The sequence below is a fragment of the Ambystoma mexicanum genome, chromosome 11 (genome assembly GCF_040938575.1).
Source record: "Ambystoma mexicanum isolate Mex_15411 chromosome 11, UKY_AmexF1_1, whole genome shotgun sequence".
Classification (NCBI taxonomy): domain Eukaryota; kingdom Metazoa; phylum Chordata; class Amphibia; order Caudata; family Ambystomatidae; genus Ambystoma; species Ambystoma mexicanum.
Window position 1 is genome coordinate 1,386,709,070 of NC_090934.1, and position 21,863 is coordinate 1,386,730,932.

At 44.9% G+C, this 21,863-nt stretch overlaps 1 protein-coding gene across 4 annotated transcripts in view; it reads left to right on the top strand.

Annotated features, from left to right (window-relative positions):
• The window catches only part of SH3GL3 (SH3 domain containing GRB2 like 3, endophilin A3), a 789,999-nt gene that overhangs the window by 132,159 nt on the left and 635,977 nt on the right, over window positions 1-21,863 (top strand). For 3 of the 4 annotated variants that reach the window (XM_069624999.1, XM_069624997.1, XM_069624998.1), the window contains exon 4: window positions 4,777-4,920. In XM_069624999.1, the coding sequence (XP_069481100.1) occupies window positions 4,777-4,920 (144 nt within the window). The remainder of the gene's footprint in view (window positions 1-4,776; window positions 4,921-21,863) is intronic. The other variant, XM_069625000.1, reaches the window with a different exon arrangement.

A 21,863-nucleotide genomic window follows, 5' to 3' on the forward strand; every position in this document is an offset into this window, starting at 1 on the left:
TGATAATATGCATGTCTCACATACCCTACCCATTACCCCGGATTTCAGCAAAAGTCAACATTTGTGGGTTTGTGGCAAAGCATTGTTCCTTATACAATTCCACATTGTTTCACCAATCTACACCAAGTTTTGCCTAGTTAGCTGTTAGGACCCTCCGGACATTACTGGCTACATGCCATTAGGACACCCCACCCTATTCCCCAGCTTTCAACACAAGTAAACATTTGTTTGTAGATTGGCAAAGAGTTGTTCCTTATACATATCTACACCATTTCACCAATCTGTATAACATTTTGCAAAGTTACCTGTTGGGACCCTCTGGACATTACTGGACTGGCTACATGACATTTGGACGCCCCACCCCTTTCACAAGATTTCTGCACAAGTCAAAATGTGTTTGTGGCTTGGCGAAGCATTGTTCCTTATACAATTCTGCACCGGTTTACCGGTTCTATGTCATTTAATCGACACCAGTTTTTTGACGGGTGTTTTTACAAAAGTATTTTGCTGAAAAAACTAATGTAACTTTTTTTACAATTATTTTTGGGGGGTTACACTCTAAACCCCCCTCCTCTACCTATTTGTTGTTATTCCTGACCTCCTCACCCCTTTATATGCACCTTTTCCGGCCCACCCAAAACATTTTTTTAGTTTTTTCAGCACACACATTTCGTAAAAACGGCCGTCGATAAAACGGGTGTTGATGAAAGGACATTGTACCCATTTCACTAATCTGCACCGAATTCTGCATAGTTTAGTTTAGTTTATTATTTGTAGAGCGCACCTAACCCTGAGGTGCCTGGGCGCTTGAACATAAGTGATTTGTTGCAAGTACAAACATGTAGAAGATGACAAAGGCATGATAATCAGGTTACATAGTGATCAAAGTGCCAATATTAGGAATAAGCACATGAAGCTACAGCAACTGAGGAGCGGTCCTCACTAGGATGTAGATCAAAGGTTATAAAAGTAAGCATGATTACAATAGTACAACAGGTAACTAATTTAAAGGGTGAGGAATACTAGTTTCACAGAAGCCAAAATGGCAGTAGTAAGATCAGCGGCCCAGCAATAGGGGTGGTTGATGCGAATGGTGGAATCAGTAGTAGCTGAGGTTAGGTTAATGTTGTTGGGCAAAGAGCCAGGCTTTCACTTTGGATCTAAAAGTCCAAAAGGAGGGTTCAGCTCTGATGGCTGTAGGGAGGGTGTTCCAGCACTTGGCAGCTAACACTGGGAAACTAGACCCTTCCTGCAGTTTTCAGATTGTATTTAGGAATATTGAGAAAGTGTAGGTAGAAGGATCTAGTGGGTCTAGAAGGTTGGTTCCTCGAGAATTTGTCAGTCAGATATTTAGGGGCTGTGTTTGACAAGCATTTGTGTGTGATGACTAGTGCCAGCAACAAAATTCTGTTGCGCGCTGGTAACCAGAGTGTGTCGCATCTGATGACAGAGATATGAGTGGAGCGTGGGATATTTAAGGCAGATATGAGGGCATTGTTCTGAAGAACTTGTAATCTATTCAGATTACGATCAGTAGAGCCTAGGAATAGGGTGTTACAATAGTCCAGCTTGGATCAGATCAAAGTCCTGGCCAGTGTAAGGCAGCTATTCGTTGATAAAAAAGGGTTCACAGGCATTGATTTGTTTGTTGGTGTACGCTGTGGTAGAGGCTGTAGTGCTGACTTATTTTTTGAGGGAGAGGGTAGAGTCTAAGTAGACACCTAGAGTTTTAACCGCATTGGCGACTTTGATAATGTTCCCATCAATGTTGAAGGTCTTGTAGCATGTATCAAGTCTGCTCAGGCGAACTTGAGATATAACGATCAGCAGTTCCGTCTTGTCGTTGTTTAGACAAAGGTTGTGGGCAGCCATCCATGCCTGTATTTCGAGGTAGATTTCACTTAGCATTTTAGAACCTTTGTCATAGCAGCCAGTGAGCGTAATGAGGACCTGAGTATCAGCCGCATAATTTGTGTAGGTGACACTCAGGTTATCAAGACGATCAAAGAGGGGAATTAGGGAAGATATTGTAAAGCGTGGGTGAAACACAGGACCCCTCAGGGACGCCACAGTGCATAGGAACTGGTTCAGCAGACGCTGTAGGTGCGAAGACCCTAGTTGTTCTATTAGATAGAAAAGATTGTATCCAACTAGCGGCGTTCGGAGAGAACGCTGCAGCCGTGGTCAAATGTTTGGTCAGGATCTGATGGTCGACGAGATCAAACGCTGCTGATAAGTTCAGCAGTAGAAGGATAGCCAAATTGCCCTTGTCTTTGGTTTCATCCATTTGGATTTTTAGATCCAATAGGGCAGTTTCTGTGCCATGCCTAGGTCTGAAGCCAGACTGTTGCAGGCCGAGAAGGTTGTTACATTCCAAGTGTGTTTGAATTTGAAGATAGGCTGCTCTAGTATTTTTAGGAGGAATGGAACTGTTGTTATGGGTCTGTAATTGGTTGCTATTTTGAGGAAAGGCATGACCCATGACTCTTTAAGATTGTTAGGGACTGATCAGCTTTTAAAGGATGAATTAATCAAGGCAGTGATGAAAGGAGCTAGTTCTTTTGCTCCATCCTTAATAACTGAAGCTGGCAGATGTCTTCTTAGCATCTTGAAGGTTTGAGCCCCAGGATAATATTTTCCACTTCATTAGTAGTTACTGGGGATAAGTAAACAGGGTGGCACGGGGGAGATTGAGGGTCAGGCAGTTTGCGTGAGTAGGCACTTGGAGCTAAGCTGTTCTTTTTGGTCTCAATGTTTGGTTGTATTAAGGCTATTTTGTCTGATAAGGCGTTCTGGATATTAGCACAGCAGGCCTCATACTTAATGCAAACTTCTGTAGGCGGAGCATGAGACTCCAATTCTCTTAGAATAGAGAAGAGCTCTTTTGTGACAGATTTTACATTCTTCATTCTGGTGTTATAGATCTCTCTTTTGGTATTGATAATGGTAGCTTTATAAGTAGTAGCGGCAGTGGTGAACTTTTCCTTATTCGGGGTTGAAGGAGTCTTTCTCCAGTTGGTTGATAAGATGGAGTAAAAGGGTACGGGTGGCTGAGAGAGGGAGTTTAACTAAGAGAAGTTCAGCAGAGGGGAAGCATGCTTTCGAGAATTCTCTTGTGCACAAATGTGATTTGGCCATAAAGGCCACTGCACCACCTTTGCCAGTGCTTCTGTCTGCTTGGATGATTGTATAGTTATCTGGGATAGCTAGTGATAAGGTAGGTCCTGCCGCAGGGTATAGCCAGGTTTCTGTTATAGCAAGGAAGTCTAATGGTTAGTGGTCATGTGGTTGGGAATGTCAAGGGTGTGGGCTATCAAAGAGCATGCATTGATGAGAGCTCCTTTGATAGTTGGTATGTCCATCTCTGAAGTTCCGGCTAGTGGAGTAGAGTGTGCAGGAGAACAAACGTTTTTGTTAGAGTTGTTGGACACAGTAGGAGGGATTGTGGTCAGAGAGCTGATTGTCCTGTTAGTGTCTAGAGGAATGGGTGGTCTGCTTGTCCTCTTGTTAAAGTGGGGTTGAGAGCCTAGTCTCGCGTTCCTCAGACCTAGTAGACATGGGATCAGGGATATAGGAGGGGAAGCGTAGAGGTGGATCCATTCAGCGGGAGTGATGGGGCAGTTAGTAGTGGATTGGAGAAGTGTTCAGGTCAACAGGATGTGGTTGGGCCTGAAAGGCTGGTAGGAATTTTGTAGGTGCTTTAGTATGAAACAGAGATGGGAGGGTGGCCACAGTGAGCGTTACTCTCCGTAGGGTGGCCATATGGAGGGAACAGGAAGTCTAGATTAGATTTGTGGTTTGTTAGATGTATCGCAATTAGATGTGGACAAGGGTACTATGTACAGTGCAATCGGTACGATGCAGCACTATGAGTTATGCAGTGAAATGCTGGGCATGACACAATAGGCTAAATGCAAAACTCTATGGTTTGCCAAGTAATGCTGGTCATAAAACAGTGGGCTGGATGCAAAACAGTGGGATTTACAATGCAATACTAGCCATGAACTGTGGGATTTAAAATGCAATACTAGGCATGGTGCAATAGGCTAGATGCAAAGCTATACGTTTTAGAATGAAATGCTGGGCAAAACACAATAGGCCACATGAAAAACTCTAGGGTTTGCCAAGAAATGCTAGTCATAAAACAGTGTGCTAAATGCAAAACTGTGGGATTCAGTTACCTGTGAGGGACATTACTAGCTACATGACATTTGGACACCCCGCCCCTCCTCCGGGTTTCAGCACCTTCACACATGAGATGGTTTCCAGAAATTGGTAAAACATCAATGTGGTGGTATGAGGACCGGTCCTGACACAGGGAGCAAAAGTCGAGGTCCAGGCCTTAGGATACATGCTTTATCAAGATATTTACACCGCAATAAACTGCACCACACAAAGGTGAGGCGACAGGTGGGGAGAGAGCACAGAATGTCCCAGGTGCAGCAGCACACCAACTCTCGCCTCCCCCCAATGTCTGCTGCGGCCTATGTCTGCCAGCCACACCTGCCCATTCTCAGTGCAGTTTACTTCATGGTGCAAAGCACATCAAGCAATATGCGAATTGGAACAGTGACATACAGGATCAGTGTTATCATGTCTGTTTACAGAACCCGTTCGAGGAATGAGTACTTCTACTAATATTATATATAACATTTTGTATAATGAGTATGTCCATATGTCACTCTTACTTAGAGTTTTTTTTAAATGATTGCAATATGTTGCTTGTACAATTCCATTATATATTTAAAATAAATAATAAGTGAGAATATTTTTAAGCCTACAGAGCAAAACTGGGAATGCTGAACACCATGTCCAAGATCACAGGACACGCTAAATCAACCGGCTATACTCAAACAGAGGGGCTGCTAGGGGATTGCATGATGCTGTACGGGAGAGAACTTGGAAATGAATCTACCTTTGGTGAGTATTTTTATATTTTTATTTCATTGATCTCTATTTGGTGTCTCATAATCAATAATGTGCCATGGGTCTACAGGAAACCTCAGAATGCACAAGTATTTTCTTTCCGGAATTTCAGAGAAAGGCAATGGTATTGAAACACCGAACTTGAGTTCTTTTTTAAAATTATTTTTAGTGACTAATATTAAAAGCTGAACTAAGAATTACCCATAGAAACATTACAGATAATAGACCCAACTCTGCTTATGGAGACATCATTGGCATAATCCTCATCTATTTGCAGTAAAGCTTTCAAAGTTTAGTCTGCTGCTGCAAAGTGGCATGAACCTAATCAAATCCACTTAGATCACTTACTGTGTCAAATATAATCATGCTCATGCAAAATGATGTCCTCATCATGAACACATATGATTGAAGGTCACGCCACAGTGAAAGATTTAATTCCTTTGAAAAGATCATTTCCCTGAACACAATGTCACGTCGTCTTAAATGTCAAAAATGATGGAGTGGTTTCTTATGGGATGACCATGCTGTTAAATAAAAAATGTGTAATGTGTGTTCAATTAAGGCCCATTTTATATACATTTCCCATACAGTAGCCCAAATTCATCCGATATTGTGAGTAGTAATCACCTGGAAATTCTGATCCTTTCTGCAGAAGAGATCTGCGCCACTTGGATTTTCCAGTTCTTGAATGTGGGGCAATGCTCTGATGGTGAGGATAATAGTATGTCTGGCACCAATTGACATAATATGGATTACTCTCTTTGTAATAGCCTGCACATTTAATAATAGTAACCTGTCATAAAAAATCAAAACTATCAGTCAAGAAGGTATTCACTTTGGGAAATAGACTTTATTTCATTTTATACCGCACCACAGACCATACTCGTTGGCATTTGGGCATGGCCTACAATGTATCCCATCGTTCCCAAGATATGGCTGCCTCAAATAAACATCAGGAGAGTATTGCATATCTAAACAATTTTAATCAAATTTAATGAACATATCCAAAGTCCAATCTGGAATATGTCATATGAAGAGAATGTAAAATGATTGTGGTGTGGTTTAACTGCCTACATGTATCCACCATACCTAGTCTGTATCAAGTCATTAATGCTTTAGCTGATCGTGAAAGGGTGGTTATTTCCATCATAGCCGATAATGCTGCATTAACGTCCCTACCTAGTAATGCCATAGAAAAAAATACATTCAACATTATGAGAGTAGATCAACAAAGAAGCCTCAATATTAAGCATTGTCAACTTATGTGTTTGACTTACACCATGAATAAGTTTAAAAATAAACAGCTCCCGGGGTCTTTAACTTCCATCTCTTTAATGAAAGTCATAGATTTTTCAAATAATATAGCTACACTAGATCATCATTGAGATGTTCAAGGAACAAAACATCCCTCACCCACCAACTCACCCAGAGGGTGCTGTCTGTGTACTTATTACAGCCTTGTGTGTTACTTGAAGGAATGCATAATTTACTTTGTGACCGTACGTGCAAAGGTCTTTATGTCTCTTTAAACTGTTACCTATTCACTTGGAATTCCATGAACAAATAAACGGTGTATTGGCTATTCTTTTGATCATAAAAATTGTATCTAGTATGGTGCCTTCCATTTTTCTTAATGATGTGTCATAGATCCCCAACATACAAATCTCGTATTATTTGCAACCTATAACCTGTGGAAGATAACTCTGGATTTGCTGTATGAGTCATTAAAACTGTCTTCAACTCAATAAAAAAAAATAATAATACTATAATCCATGTCCGTTCTATAATCAGAAGTAGAAGAAACAGCCAAGTATGATGGAATCAGGATAAACATTTAGTCCCCCCGTAGAATGATGATGTACATTGCAAGAACCTCGTGTGGGTTTATAAGCTGCGTAGCTAACCGTTATGCAGGGCATCATTGAAAGTAATGAGACTTGCAGTCACAGAGAGTCTCAGAGTTATGGAAGAAGTCTTGGTGCAGCAGATCATATGAGGTCTGATTCATAACTGTTGTATTCTGTTTGGTAAACTTCTTCTTGTCCAGGTCTGTTGGGAGAGACGCTTCTTTTTTGGGCTCTGGATCTTGAGGAAGCTGTCCATTGCATCTGTGATACTGTTGTCATAGTTGAGCTTTACAGCTGTTTCAAAGAAGTGTCCAGCGACACTGCGGAGCACCCGGTGAGGTCCTTCTTGATTAAGCCAATCGCAGGATTGCAAAAAAGACCCGTTGGTGGGTTATAGAAGTGTTGCCATTCTTTTTGTGTTAGTGCATACAAAACAGCAGGTCATTTTAAAATAACACTGATAAGAAGATCCTATAAAACTCACAAATAATGTATTGAAGCTGTGCCTCCTTGCCACCACATCTGCTGAAAAATCATTAAAAAAACGAATGGCATGCCTGCATGTATCATTTACATTGCAGCTCTATATGAGAATTTCTTGTTTATTATATAAGCTCAAGATGCGCATTATGTTAGGTCACGCCCTTTCTGATTTCACAGGCTTTGAGCCGGCTGCTCAGTGTGTGCTTTCAAAAATGTTGTCTGCTGCTTTGATTTCTAGATTATCCCTGAGGATTTTTGACAAAAGCGATGTGATCTTGCCTTTCTTCCTCTTCTTGCACCCCGACTAGGTGTAGGTTCTTGCAGCCTGCCCTATTTTCATGTTCATCAAGCTTTTCTGATAATTTCTGGATCTCAGTAAAACCTGTCAGAGTCGTAATTGTCTTCTGTAGCATTAATCCTTCTTTCATTATTTTCAATTCTGTCAGACTACTGGAGCCTTTTACCTTTAATTTCTTTAATCTCCTCCAACAATGCTGTCATATTCTTGTTTGAGGTTCCAGGCTATCGTGTATGCTTCATATTTCAGCGATGCGTTCTGCCATCTGAGAATATTGGGTATTCCTCTCCATTTGGGACATTAAGAGATATACACACAGAGCCACTAACTGTTCAACTGTTCAACGTTTGCTAGACTCCTTTGCCTCAAAAGCAGTTAGAGCAGACAGGCTAGTCCTGCCACTACAGTGAGAATGAGGAGAGCTTTCAAAAACATGTACAAAACACAACAAACTCATTTTCTTCCTGCATATGTAGTTGTACAACACAGTATTTGTATTTGTATTTTATTTATAATGCGCACCTAACGCGGGGGTAGCCAGGCGCAGAGGCAGCAAGAGGGTTGCAAAACTTAGTTACATACATACAGTAGGGTGAGGTCCAGCTGCGGTTACAGTGCCGGACAAATCACGCCGAGTAGGAATGGTAGAGCATATACACTGTAGGCAATGCTAAATACATATTTACATGCAATGAGGTAGGGAGCCATGTGACACATCTGGGCATTGGCAAGGTCGTTATGAATCAAGAGTTTTAAGCCAGTGGGTAGTTCTGGCTCTGAACTGATGGTAGGTTAGGTCCTCCCTGCAGGTAGGAGGAAGGGAGTTCCAGAATTGCGCTGCTTTTACTGGAAAGCTGTTACCTCCTGACATTGTACGTTTGAACCTGGGTACAAGAAGAAGGTTGGAGTTGGCCGTTCTTGAGGGGCGAGAGAGGGTGGGTCTAGTAAATCTGGAGATGAGGTATTGAGGGGCTGCTTGGTGGAGGCATTTATGAATCAGAGACACTGATTTAAGGAATATCTTGTCCTTGGTGGATAGCCAATTGACCGATCTTCTGGAATCAGAGATATGGGCTTTCTTCAGGATACTAAGGGCCGCTCTGAGGGCATTGTTTTGGAGTATTTGGATTTTGTTTGAGATATATTTATTACAGCCTACATATAGAGCGTTGCAATAGTCCAACTTGGACAGGATCAGTGCCCTGGCCAAGGTGGTGCAGTTGGTGGGGGAAAGAAAGGGTTTGGCTGCCCTAATGAGTTTGCAAGTGTAAGAGGTGGCAGAGGCCATTGCATTCACTTGTTTGTTGAAGGTAAGGGTGGAATCAAGATAAAAGCCGAGGGTTTAAACTCCTTCACTACCTTAATCTTGTTATCGTCAATTATGAACGCTGAGTATTTTTGGTCCAGCTTGTTGAGGTAGTGCGTAGAACCTAGAACAAGGAGTTCTGTCTTGTCATCATTCAGGCATAGACCGTGTGAGGCCATCCATGCCTGGATGATGAGGTACACTCTATTAATGAAGGCCAAATCCTTGTCATAATCCCCCGACAACGGGATGAGGATCTGGGTATCATCGGCGTAGTTAGTGTAGGTGATACCCAGGTCATCTAGATCATCGAAAAGGGGCTTCGTGAAGATATTATAAAGTGTAGGCGAGATGCAAGATCCTTGAGGCACGCCGCAAGTAATAGGTGTAGGGTCGGCTGATGCCGACAGTGAGAAGACTCTCATTGTACGGTTGTTAAGGAAGGATTGGATCCAGTTGGTTGCTTCTTGAGAGAAGTGGGCAGCTGTTTGAAGGTGGTTGCATAAGATCTCATGGTCGACCAGATCGAAGGCCGCCGAGAGATCAAGGAGTAACAGTAGTGCTGTCTTACCCTGGTCTCTCAGTTCGTCTATCTGTGCCTTGAGATCTATAAGTGCAGTTTCGGTTCCATGGTGTGGCCTGAAGCCCGATTGTCTGACGACTAGGAGATGGAAGTGCTCAAGGTAGTATTGGATCTGTTGGTATGCTATTTTGTCGAGAATTTTAAGAAGGAACGGTACTGGTGTAATGGGGCGGTAGTTAGTTGGAGTGGATGGGTCTAAGTTCGGTTTTTAAAGCAGGGGGAGGACCCAGGACTGTTTTAAATTATTAGATACTGTGCCTGATGTGAAAGACACATTTATTAGTTTGGTAATAAATGGTGCGAGATCACGGGCTGCGTCCTTGATCAGTTGTGCAGGGCATAGGTCTCCGTGACAGTTTGAAGGTTTGAGGGAGAGAATAGTATTTTCTACCTCTTTGGTGGATACTTTATGGAAATTAAAAGGGGGCTTGTGCGTGGGGGGGGGATGATTGAGTTGGGTGAATCTTTTTATGGGTGACGTTGCTCGGCTTAGTGGAGGAGAGCAGAGATTCTTTTTTGATGCTTATCTTAGTCTTAAGGGAGGAGATTTTGTTCGCTAGGGCATTTTGTATGCCCGTGCACCAGTTTTTATCTTTGATACATGAATCGGGCACTTGGATCGGGGATTCAATCTCGGTGACCGTTAACCCTTACCGCCATACTACGAGGTCCCTTTGCGGGTTCGGGAATTTAACGCCTGCTTTTTGCAGGCATTAAAACCCAACCCGCAAAGGGACCTTGGTGCTAATTACGGCACCGCAAATTTGCGGTACCGTAATTAGCACCTTCCCCATTCCCATTATGCCCTATGGGGCAAACATGGGAATGGGGAAGGGCAATGGTGGAAGGGGGAATTACCGCCCCACCAACCTTGGAGTAGGGCGGTAATTCCCCTTTCCGCCAAGGCGGTGCCGGTAATTTACCGGCATGGACCAAGGTGCTAATAGCACCTTGGTCCACCGCCTACCGTGTAATGAGGCCCTTTAACTATATCATGTCTGGTCTACTGATGGGCCTTTCTAGAAAAAAGCAAAAGAACAAGAGATGAGGTCTTTGGAGTTCGCGGGAAAAGGACTGCAGAAAGATTTAATGAACTGTCTTAAACAAAGAGAAAACAATGAATTAAATAACATGTTGGCTGAACAGGCAGAATATGTAGTATTTAGAATGCATTGCATATACTTTGAAGGGGCAGAAGTGTAACCATCTGTTTGTTGACCGTTTACATTTGATGAATAAGAACAGAGTTATATGTGCCATTGAGAAGAGGTCTGGGGTTCTGACATAAAACCCAGATGGGATTGATCACGAGTTCAGGGACATGACGGACATTTTGGACATTGTAACTTTGACTAAGTTTACAGAGGTTGAAAAAGTAAAGCTGCAGGAGCTGAAGGATGTGCTTTGAATGTAAGATTTGGATGAAAAAAACCAGTCAGCAGCCTAAACACTGGGAAATGCCCAGGCTTGCCCGCAGAATAGGGTATTGTCTGACAGCGTATTCGTCTGTCTGGCAGATACGTACAGTTCTTCCAGGGCAGAGGGTCTTCGCCCAACATCAGTGCAGCACACCACAATATCAGTCGTGCTGAAGAAGGGCAAGACTCCATTATAGACCTGTTAGCCTTATTAACTCAGACTGCAAGAGACCGGTTAGCCTTATTAACTCAGACTGCAGGATACTGGCAAAGACGATGGCAAGATGCTCAGAGAGAATGTTACTCAAGCTGAAAAATAACATTTCTTGGCATTTGTATAACCAGTGACACAATTCAAATGATGCGAGAGAACATGAAGATGGCGATGATGAAATAGAAATTAGCCTTAAAAAGATGGTCTGTGTTGAATTAATTGCTATTGGGCAAGGTAAATCCTCTGAAAGATGACAGCTGCAACATGAATTAACTGCATCTTGGAGATGTTCCCTTCCCCCCTGATGGAGAATGCTGGGCGGTATAGATACGTTGATCCAGGAATTCTTATGGGAACCCAAGCCCCCCAATGAAATTCGGGGAACTGCAGCTACTGTATGATAAAGGAAGGACGAATGTGCCTAATATTGCTTCATACTATCTAGCTTTCACGGCATGACATATGCAGTGGTTTCTGGGGTTTCACCCGACGAGTGGAGAAGTGCGCAAGTTAATACGAATGGCCACTCGGAACACATTGCAGTATCCACAAGGCCTTCTGAGGCCTGGGACCTCAATACCTCCAACTCTCTCTTCCTAAATATCTTCCCTCTCAAGCTCTTCGCTCATCCTCCTCCAACTCCCTCAGGGTCAGTCGCTTCTCCAACTCCCTCAGGGTCAGTCGCTTCTTCAAGCAGCGAGTTGGTGGTAGATCTCTTTCTTCTGCTGGGGCCTCCCTCTGGAACAGCCTCCCTGCCACTCTGAAACTTGAGGAGAACCATCTCTGGAAGCACCTCAAGACCTTCCTCTTTGCTTCTGCTTTCTCTCCTACTCTCCCCTGCTGATCTCCTGGCTGAAACCCAAACTGCACTGGTTATCTGGCTACCCTCTGATCTCAGGCCCAGGTCCCCTCCCCGCCAGTTGCACACCTGCACTGCCCCCTGGCAACCCTTGCACACGGGTGTTTCCGTATCCCTATAGCCCCTACTAGCACTTGACCCCTGATTTCTGCTCTTACCCTTGCACTTGCCACCAGCTGCCTGCACTGTTATTTATTGTACTGTTATCCCATGTACTGCACTGCCCCCTCCCTTTTCCCCCCTCACTTTTCCTCCCTCCCTCCCATGCTCCTGCGCGATCTTAATTTCACCTGGCCTAGTAGGATCGTTGTCTGTCTTCCCTCCATTTCCCCTTCCTTGCCGCGTTGCGCCTTGAAACACTTGTGCATAGGCGCGTGTAAATGCCATATCATATCATATCATATCATATATCATTGACCACAAGGAATGGACATAGGAAAGAGCCCAACCCTCTCCCACAATTACTACAAGACTGTTGGATGAAAATTTCCAAGCACTGGGCCAGGAACCATTTTAATCAAGAAACACATCCGTCTGGCTAATCCAAGAGGTAAAGGAATTCGGTTTTGCGCTGCCTGATATTCAGGAGGGGTGAAATGTCTGGGAGATCTGGTAAAGAGTAGAGCCTGGATCCCATAAGGGAAGCTTTAAATCCACAAAAATGCTCAATGTTTGTATGTATAATGAATACTCTGTCTTCGGAGATGCTATTGGCACCACAAGTCCCATTGTGGCAAATGCTATGGAAAACACTATATTACAGCTGGGACGAAAATGTTACGTGGCTTCTACAGTTTATAATATCTTGCTGAGGGCCAGGAAAGGGAGTTCTACATTGTTGGAGACATGGTCAAGATATCCTGGGGCAGATATGACTGAAGGGTGATTGGAGGCCATATATAGGAACATACCTCTGATGTCTGAGTTGGGGCTAGAGGGCCAGCAACATTTAAATGTTTAGCAGAGTTTACGGGACTCATGAGAGAATGCATAGGAGTGGAATGTGTGATTCTGGGGCATTTAGGGGGTGCATACTGTGAGGAGCCTGAGGGCGTCCTCGCTTTTCCCCTGTATCCTCCTCTAGAGTGGCCAGGGAAAGGCCATATCTCTTGGATCATGACCCCTGGCTGTGGATATGCGAGGAAGGATCACATGGGTGGAGGAGACTTGGGGAGAGGATGTCCTTAGGTGAGACATGGTATCCCCCATTTCCTTTCCATAACGAACCCTCTATCCCTCAAACCTTTATAGGCTACTTTCAGCCCTTTCCCTGTTCTTCCCTTAAAACCTTCCATATGAAACGCCAGTTTAGGATTGGGACGAGGAAGAGACCAACTAGAGAAACGCATCCACAGGAAGCAGAGAACTTGTGGCGGCAGAGGACCTTGCGGTAAGCCATAAGCTCCGACTGGTGAGCGTACCAAGAAGGCAGACCCTGGCAGGCGAATATGCAAAAATTAGTGATTAACATTGATTTGAACAGAAGCAATTTCTATGAATACCGAATTGAGTGAAAAGCAAATATAAGCACTTTTGAATACCTATCAGAGTGAAAGCAAGTTTGAGCACTTTTGAATATTGAAAGGAATGAAAGTTTGCGAATCTACCTGATACAATGAACTGTGATATAAGAGAAACCAAGCACTGGCAAAAATCAAGAGTTCATAACTCTATTCTATGAGAAAACGAGCATTGACAACCGTCAAGAGAATACGAGGAAGTGTAACAAGTGCATGGTGGCCAACCAAGCCATGGTAGAGTGTCAGGAGAGTGTGACTCGGGTGAATACATGAAGCATCGCTGTGAAGCTGAAACAGTGGCCTATTGTTACTGGAAAAGCAGCAAGGAGGGGTTATTGGTTGTGTGATCTGTAATGGGTGGACCAACAACTGCGCCTAGACCGAGTGCCCCTCTGTATGGAAATAACACTGAACGCACCTACAAAGAAACTTGTATTTGAACTGTAACAACTTGTATGTGATTTTGAAGTCAAGAAACAGAACTACTTTTATGAACTAGTGAAAAGTAAAAATATCTGAAGAGCTGGGAAGTGTCCCAAGGAGTGTGTTGTTTTGAAAAGCTGTAAGATTTGAACTCATGGGAAAGGGAACCCTATGCCTGATGAACTCCTTTGAAATTGGGGAAGGGAAATCTGATTACAAGCCAAGAGCTGGAAGAAACTCTGAACTTTATTTTGAATACTCCTTCTTTTGATGCTGACATCCCTACACATTGTATAAAGTTAGATGTGAGAGCAAGTATAGGTTTTGGACACAGACAGTGGACTTTCTGCCACAGACTATCCTTAATTTTCTTTAGGTAGTCAAATCCCACCTTAGCACAGGGCACGTTAGGCCTTACTCTATCCTGCATTTTGAGTTAATAAAAGTTTGAGTCTGTTGTCTGTGTCTGCTTCATGATGCCTTCACAAATGGTGGCAGGTATGGAATGCTGCTCAACTTATACAAGTTGCTGAACCCAAAAGTTTGAGAAGTTGTCCCAAAGCATCGGACCCATCAGTAGCCACAAAGGGCTCTATTGGGTTTGATATCTGCAGCAGTAGCGAAGAGATCATTCCCCCAGGCGAAAGAAGACTAATACGCACTAATCTGATTCTGATTCCACCACCAAATACCTACATTAGATTGGCTCACAAGTCAGAGTTAGCATGGAGGTTTGGAATTGATGTGCTAGCAGGGGTTATATATCCAGACTTCAGGGGTGACATCAAAGTGTTATTACAGTTTCATGTCAAGGACCCCTTTCAGATCCGTCAGGGGGAAACAATTGTACAAGGGGTGCTTGAGAGAGCAGTGCTGCCTAGGGTAAAAGAAGAGGCCGGGAAGGAAGTACAAGACCCAGGTACCAGGCCGGGAAGGAAGTACCAGACCCAGGTACCTGAGGTTTCGGAGGGACTGATAATATGCCTGACACCCCTCAAAACCCAGAACCCAGAAGGGTCAGAGAAGAAGAAACAAACTCTTCCCGACTTAGCCTTTGCCCAAAGGAATCCCTCACTGTTGCCTGAAGCCTTTTTGCAAATTGTACCTGAACAAGAGGGCTGTGAGAGAGGAGGACCTTTTTTCTTTCTAAGACATGGGTTAATGTACCGAAGAGACACTACTTCAGCAGGTATAGTAAAAACTCAGTTAGTCATCCCTAAAAGTCATAAGCAAGTAGTCCTGAAAATAGTTAATTCCCATCTGACAGGAGGTCATCTAGGACAGATAAAAACTCAGGCCCAAATCCTTAACAGATTTGACTGACAACATTAACATCTTTGTTCAGTCATGTGCAATCTTTCAAAAGACCAGTACCCATGTTTCCACAGCAGTCCCCTTACAGCCACTTCCAATCATTGAAGTTCCATTCTCAAGAATTGGCATGGACATTGTAGGCCCCCTGGAAACATCATAATTAGGGAACAAGTATATCTTGGTAATAGTAGATTATGCCACCCGATATCCAGAATTCTTTCCCCATTGGGCTAACACCACCCAGCAGATCGTGACACACCTACTCCCTTTCTTTATTTGCAAACTCATTGGGGAAGTGAAACAACTGTTACATATTACCATTTAAGGAACCTGTCATGATGCCTACCCCCGAGCATCCGGACCAGGCCCATCAGTCCCGAGAGCAGGCATCCAGATGCTTAGAAAAAGCCCAGCAGCCCCGGCTAGGGGCTATCTGGGTACAGTCCTGGCGCCGTAGGCACCAGGCTCATAGAAGGGGTCAGTCCTGGCGCCATAGGCGCCAGGCTCATATGCTTACACTTACCTCATGCAGACCATGCTGCTAAGAATCCAAGCCAACGTGAAGCCTGAAGGGGACTACTTTACTTCAGCGACTATTTTCTTACTCAGGTGTGATCTTGGGGGAACTTCTTACCTGGGACTACTTTGAAGGCTATTTAAACCACGCCCGAAGAGCAGCACACGCTTCGCGTTATTCTGCATCCAGCAGCGTAACGCTCACCGTGCCCGCAAGTCAGCATCCAGCCTTCTGCCACGCCCGCCTCGAGTCTGGAGCTCCTAGAGAAAAGGGGAAGAAGGAGGAAAGGTTAGAACAAGAACATTACTTCTATTCCTCACCTGATTCCGGATCCATCGCGCCTTCAAACAAGGAAAGAGACGTTAATTTGATACATGTTGCATCGCCCGTTGTAGCGCTGTGCTATTCTCACCAGCCTTCGCAGCACCTCCACGATCCGCCGCAGTCTCCATCACGTCTTCGCCAAACTCCGGCACCTAAGGGGAACAAAAGAACAGCAAGGTGAACCGAGAGAATAAACAAAGACAATCTCTTTTACCACCATAGACTTACCTGATTTTACCGCCGGAGGCATTATTCATCAAGCCGTCATAATTTCTCACGCCACACCTGTAAAAGGAGGGAAAGCAACAGATTAAACACAGGTATCATTTACCGGACAGTGTTGGGTAATACAGACTCTTACCTGAACGCTACAAGCTGTCACAAGGCAATCTTCTCTTAGGTCAAGCTGCAAGACAAAAGGAATCGGACAAGAGTGAATATCATACATTTTGAACTCTTACAAACTATATACCTACGGTTCCTCGCCAGGGACCTCGGAGTCAATATTGGTCTGGAACTCTCCCAATTCCTTCGAACCAGTGAAGTAACTGGTTATCTACACGCCCCTGCATTCCACGCAGGATGGAGAGCTCATCTTTTATAAACATAAGGTGAGACTATGAAAGGAGATATCGGAGGTGATTAAGGGGAAGAACAGTGGAGTGTTATCACTCAAGTCCACGGGTGGCTATTTCCCTTTCTCCACTTTCAGGAGAATACTTCTACGGGTCAAGCAGACGAAATTAGGCGGGCCAGTCCAGTCTGTCATCTCTGCACTACGCGTCACGTTGGTGGAGACCGCAGCTGTCCAGTTCCGATCAACGCCCCTGTGGGAGCCAGGTGAGCGTAACAGAACCTCAATACATCACCCACAAACAGATGGCCGTGAAGAAAGGTTTTATAAGACCTTGAAAACCATGTTGCAGAAATTAGTGTAACAGGACGGCAGAAATTGGGATCAAATGATACCTTGGCAGTGCTGAACTGGTCCACCGGGACTTTCCTCAGTAGGCCTCGGGGCATAGGGCCTCTTTGGGGGAGAAGGGTACATAAAGAAATTGGGATTTGGAATCGGAACCAACGATTGGAACAAAACATCCAGGCCAGCCTGGATGGTTTACTCTTCACCTGCTACTGCTGGCTCAGCTGCATTTTTCCTGCGTGGCCAGAGCCGTGTCGGCCCATTCCTCGGGGCAGCACGTTTGTGTGGGGAGCATCACCGGTGCCCTAGTGTAGTGAGCAGAGCAGAGAACTCAGGAAGGGGTAGATGGCATCAGGTTTGGGGAGGGCAGGCAATTTGGCAGAAAGGGATCTACAATCAACTGGGGAAGAATCGGGGAGGGGTCAGATCACCCAGTCTCAGGTTAGGGGGAGAGGAAGGGGTTTGGATCTAGGTGTGGATGTGCAGCGCAGGTGCAGGCAGCCCGGGCCATGACAAGACTGGTGCACTGCTGTTCCGACCGAGTCCGACGACGAAAAGGGCGAGGCAAGCTAAGGAAGCTCTTGCCACTGCCACCCACCCGCTTGCTGCTGCTGCCACTATTCACTAGTTCAGGTGCAATGATGATATGTTTTTTTTTTATTTTGCGGTGGGACATGTCAAGATAGCAGGTGGCTGTTGCCCTATGTCTCGAGGGGGGTAAACATTGACTGCTGAGTTTGCGGGGAGTGGGTAGGTGAGTTATGAGGGAAGACTGTTTACCTGTGGGAAGTGGTACCCTGGCTGCTGGAAGGCTAACTTGCCAGACATCCACACTTGCCAAAAACATGTAATCTTGGGCAAACCACTTGATTGCACTGGGCTGCGGGCTCTGTGTTTCAAAGGAACCAGGTCGGTTAGAGGCACCCTGACACCGTATACAAAAGGGACATGAGCCATTTGTGAATAATAGTTTGCTGAGGACTATGACTATATTGTCTGCACCACAGGCTGCAGCGTGTTAACCTGCCAATAGCGCTCGCTGTTGCCCATACCCCGCAGACCACGTGGATATGTTTACTTGTTTTCTTTATCTGTATAACGAAGGGTCGCCAGAAAACGAGATGCTGTTAGACGAGGGAAAGCAACAAACGGTCTGCCCTGTTAAAGACTGACCTATCATTACTATATACATATAGATAGTCTGGCTACTTTTTCTCTCTCCCTCCCACCGTTGCATGAACAAACATGTACGCAGGGGTGTGCACCCACCTCTCTCCACACCCCCGGTGGTTTACCGGTGCCTCTCCTACACTCTAATCCCAATGCAAGTGAAATCCGAAGGAGCCCGCACATATGGGACATCATCCCATGCACTGTGGCTGTCCCCACACTCGTGCAAGGATTCTCCAATACAATATGGGTATATGCCACCACCAACGGCTGCTCATGCCTCGAGGCGCTGCTGTACAAAGGGAAATGTGGTGAACCCCTAACGGTGCACTGGCGACATGACTGTGTGGACACAGCTAGAAAGCATGTCAGGCACAACTGATTGGGGCTCCTAGCCACAAATCCGTATGTGCAGCATGGCACTGGCTTTCAGATCAGGCCTATCCGGGTGTGACCCCTGTGACTATCACACCTTACACAACTCACAGAAGCGGAAACGTCAGATTGGGGCAAAAAAGAGGTCTTGACACTAAAAGCAAAGTGACTTTTCATACCGAACTGCTTGAAATGCGCACAGAGGCACATATTGGGGATCTAGGCCATATTGACTCAGTACCATTGACCGAGCCTGGAAAGTGACAGTGCTAGAGAGTGTAACTCCAACCTTGGCTTGGTTATAAAGTTACAGGCAGTATATTCCACCCACCTCATCACTATTCATGTTTTGGCACTTTTTTGCCTTGCCTGCGGTTTCATCATGCCAGGAAAACAGGAGCCAGGAAACCAAGTTGGAGTGCTTTGGTTTGTTTAATGGGAGAAGAGGTCAGGATGTGTTGCTTTTTGAGCCTTCTTTTAACTAAGTTGTCCCATGCTTAAAATCTTTACAGGAAATGACTTCAATGACAGTGTAGTTGTGAAGTGTGTCGAGGTCTTTGACAAACTCTTCCAAGAGTCCCAAGGTGGGATTGTGATAATACCCCCACCCACACACTGATGCCTTGCCTTTCCATAATTTGCAAATGGTATAACTGTGGGCAGCCTTTCTTTAGGCTGGGAATTGGGGAAGTGGCTGGAGTTTCATGAGTGCATTGTTGGTAGCTGCTTTGAAAAATGATGCTAGGCGATAGCACATCCTCCATTTTACATAATTGACTTTGGTTTCCTGCATATGCTAAGCGGGCCTCATTACGAGGTGGGCGGTTATCCGCTGGTGCTACAAGCGGGCTGCCGCTGCCCTCGTGACACTGTTTCCGCCGCCTGATATCCCGGTGCCACCGGGATATTACAAGTCCTGGTGGCCCGGGATGTCAGGCTGCGGAAACTGTAAGTACCCATTCTCGTGGAGTCCGATGGGACTCCACAGTAATGGGGACACGGAAACACTGGCACCATTGCTAACGGTGCCAGTGCTTCTGTGAAAACCATGCTTGCAGGGGCCGCTGCTCCTGGCAGGTCAGACCTGCAAGGAGCACCAGCCCCTGCAGGCATTTGCGTAGTCTGGCAGACCGGAAAAGTGTGTCGGTACATTGCTACCGGCACCCTTATTTCAAGACTACGGGCCTCATTACTAGTTCGGAGGTAGCCATGTCTTTAATAAGGGCATAGCTGCCTCCAAACTCGGGTCCAGGTCCGTGGTCCCTGAATGGGGAAATACCGGCCCATTCCGACCTTGGAGGACCCGGTATTTCCCCATTCAGGGAACCCGGCCCATCCCCATTTGAACCCCCATAGGGCTCAATGGGAATGGGGAGCATGCTAACGGGCCCGTTAATGACGGGCCCGTTGTTAGCATGCTGGGCCGCTCGCGGGACCCGCTAAGATCGTCTGGTGAGGACGTCTGGTAAAACCAGACGTCCAGAGCAGGTCTCGCGAGCGGCCCTTGTAATAGGGCAGTATGGGGTTAACGGCTCCGGCACCTTTACCTGTGCCATTAACCCCTTACCGCCCACCTCGTAATGAGGCCCTACCAAACTTGTAATGATGCACTCTGAGAATGTGTTTGGTGGAGTGTGGTTAAAGGGAGCCCTATAGATGCCATGCAACGGTGCTGACATGGGGTCTCAATGTTTTTATCTGGTGTAGTTGTAAATCCCTTTCTGCCGGCCCGGAATGTAGTTAATTTACCCAGCTATACGTTGGCAACAATACATGTGAGCCATGGGTCCCAGTGTTCTTACAAAGTAAAAAAACATAATATATTGCATGGTTTGGTGGCACTTTTCTGTTATTTAATAAAAACATTTGTTGCAATCCATGCTTTGTTATGTATGTTTCTTATTTGTATTGAGACTGATATTGCACTTGTGGTTTGTCCTCTATCATTGAAGATCTATTTTGCGAGATCATGAACTTACCTGACTTTCTAATCCATATATTTTTAAAACATGCTTGAAATGCACTCGTTTTGACTAATTTTATTCAACATTTTCAATCCCCTCATAGAAGAGTTGGGCTCACGCGCTGTGCTCACTCCTTCAGCAAAATATGGGGCCACTTTGAAAAAAAATTCCAGGGCCACTTTTGGTTCCAAGTCCAACCCTGTACCTTGGGCTTTATTTGCTGTTAGGAAGACACCACCCACCCCCAGGCTTCGACAGGATCTCCCAATTCGAATTACTCTATGGAAGGGAACCTTGAGATATGCTGGATATGTTGCAAGAAACCTGGGAAGAAAGGGAAGACGCCCCAATTCCACTCTCCCAAACTGCAAACCAACTTAAAGAACACATGACGATACTTCGGTCTTTAGTTCAAACCCATATAGCCAAGGCACAGGAACAGTAGAAAACCTCATTTGATAAAAATGTTACCTTTAGATCCTTTCCACTAGGCCAAAAGGTATTAGTATTGCTGCCAACCTCTGAGAATAAATTACTGTCTAAGTGGCACGGACCGTATGAGGTGTTAGAATAGACAGGACCCTGTAACTACAAGATTTCCCAACATGACTACGGATTTAAAGACCAAGGTGTATCATAGTAACCCTTTAAAGGAATGGAAGTAAGGTCCTACAGAGTCTACTGCCACCATTCTGTCCAGTTTATTGCCTGAAGACTCTGATAAGAAAGCTCCGATTCCACCTGAACTTCGTAATAACCAGAAACAAGATCTATATGACCTCATACTCAAATTTACTGATGTATTCAGAGAGGAACCAAGGAGAGTGAAGGATTACTACCATCATATCCGCACTCCTGAAGGCAACGTGGTACATTTAAAACCGTACAGATTACCTGAATCCAGAAAAGCAACCATCATCCAGGAAGTCAAGCAAATGCTTGAGGCTAATATTATTGAAACATCTACCAGCCCCTGGTCTTTCCCCATCGTGTTGGTGGCAAAACCCGGTGGTCAATGCCAAATCTGCCTTTGATGCATATCTGATGCACTTATTAACGATCTGATTGACAGGCTGGGTAACGCTGTCTATCTCTCTACTATAGACCTTACAAAAGGCTATTGGCAGGTTCCGTTATACAGTCCTGGCAAGGAAAAAACTGCCTTTGCCACACCCATAGATCTGTTCCATTTTAAAGTCCTCTTATACGGACTACATGGACCCCCCGGCAACATTCCATTGTTGATGGATAAGGTCTTACAACCTTACTCTGATTTCTGTGGGGCTTCCCGAGGGCGTTCAACCTACCAGCACTTTGAGATCATACCAATGATACATAAGGCGCTATATAAATGCCAAGTAACATAACATAACATATAGACGATAATGTAATACACAGTA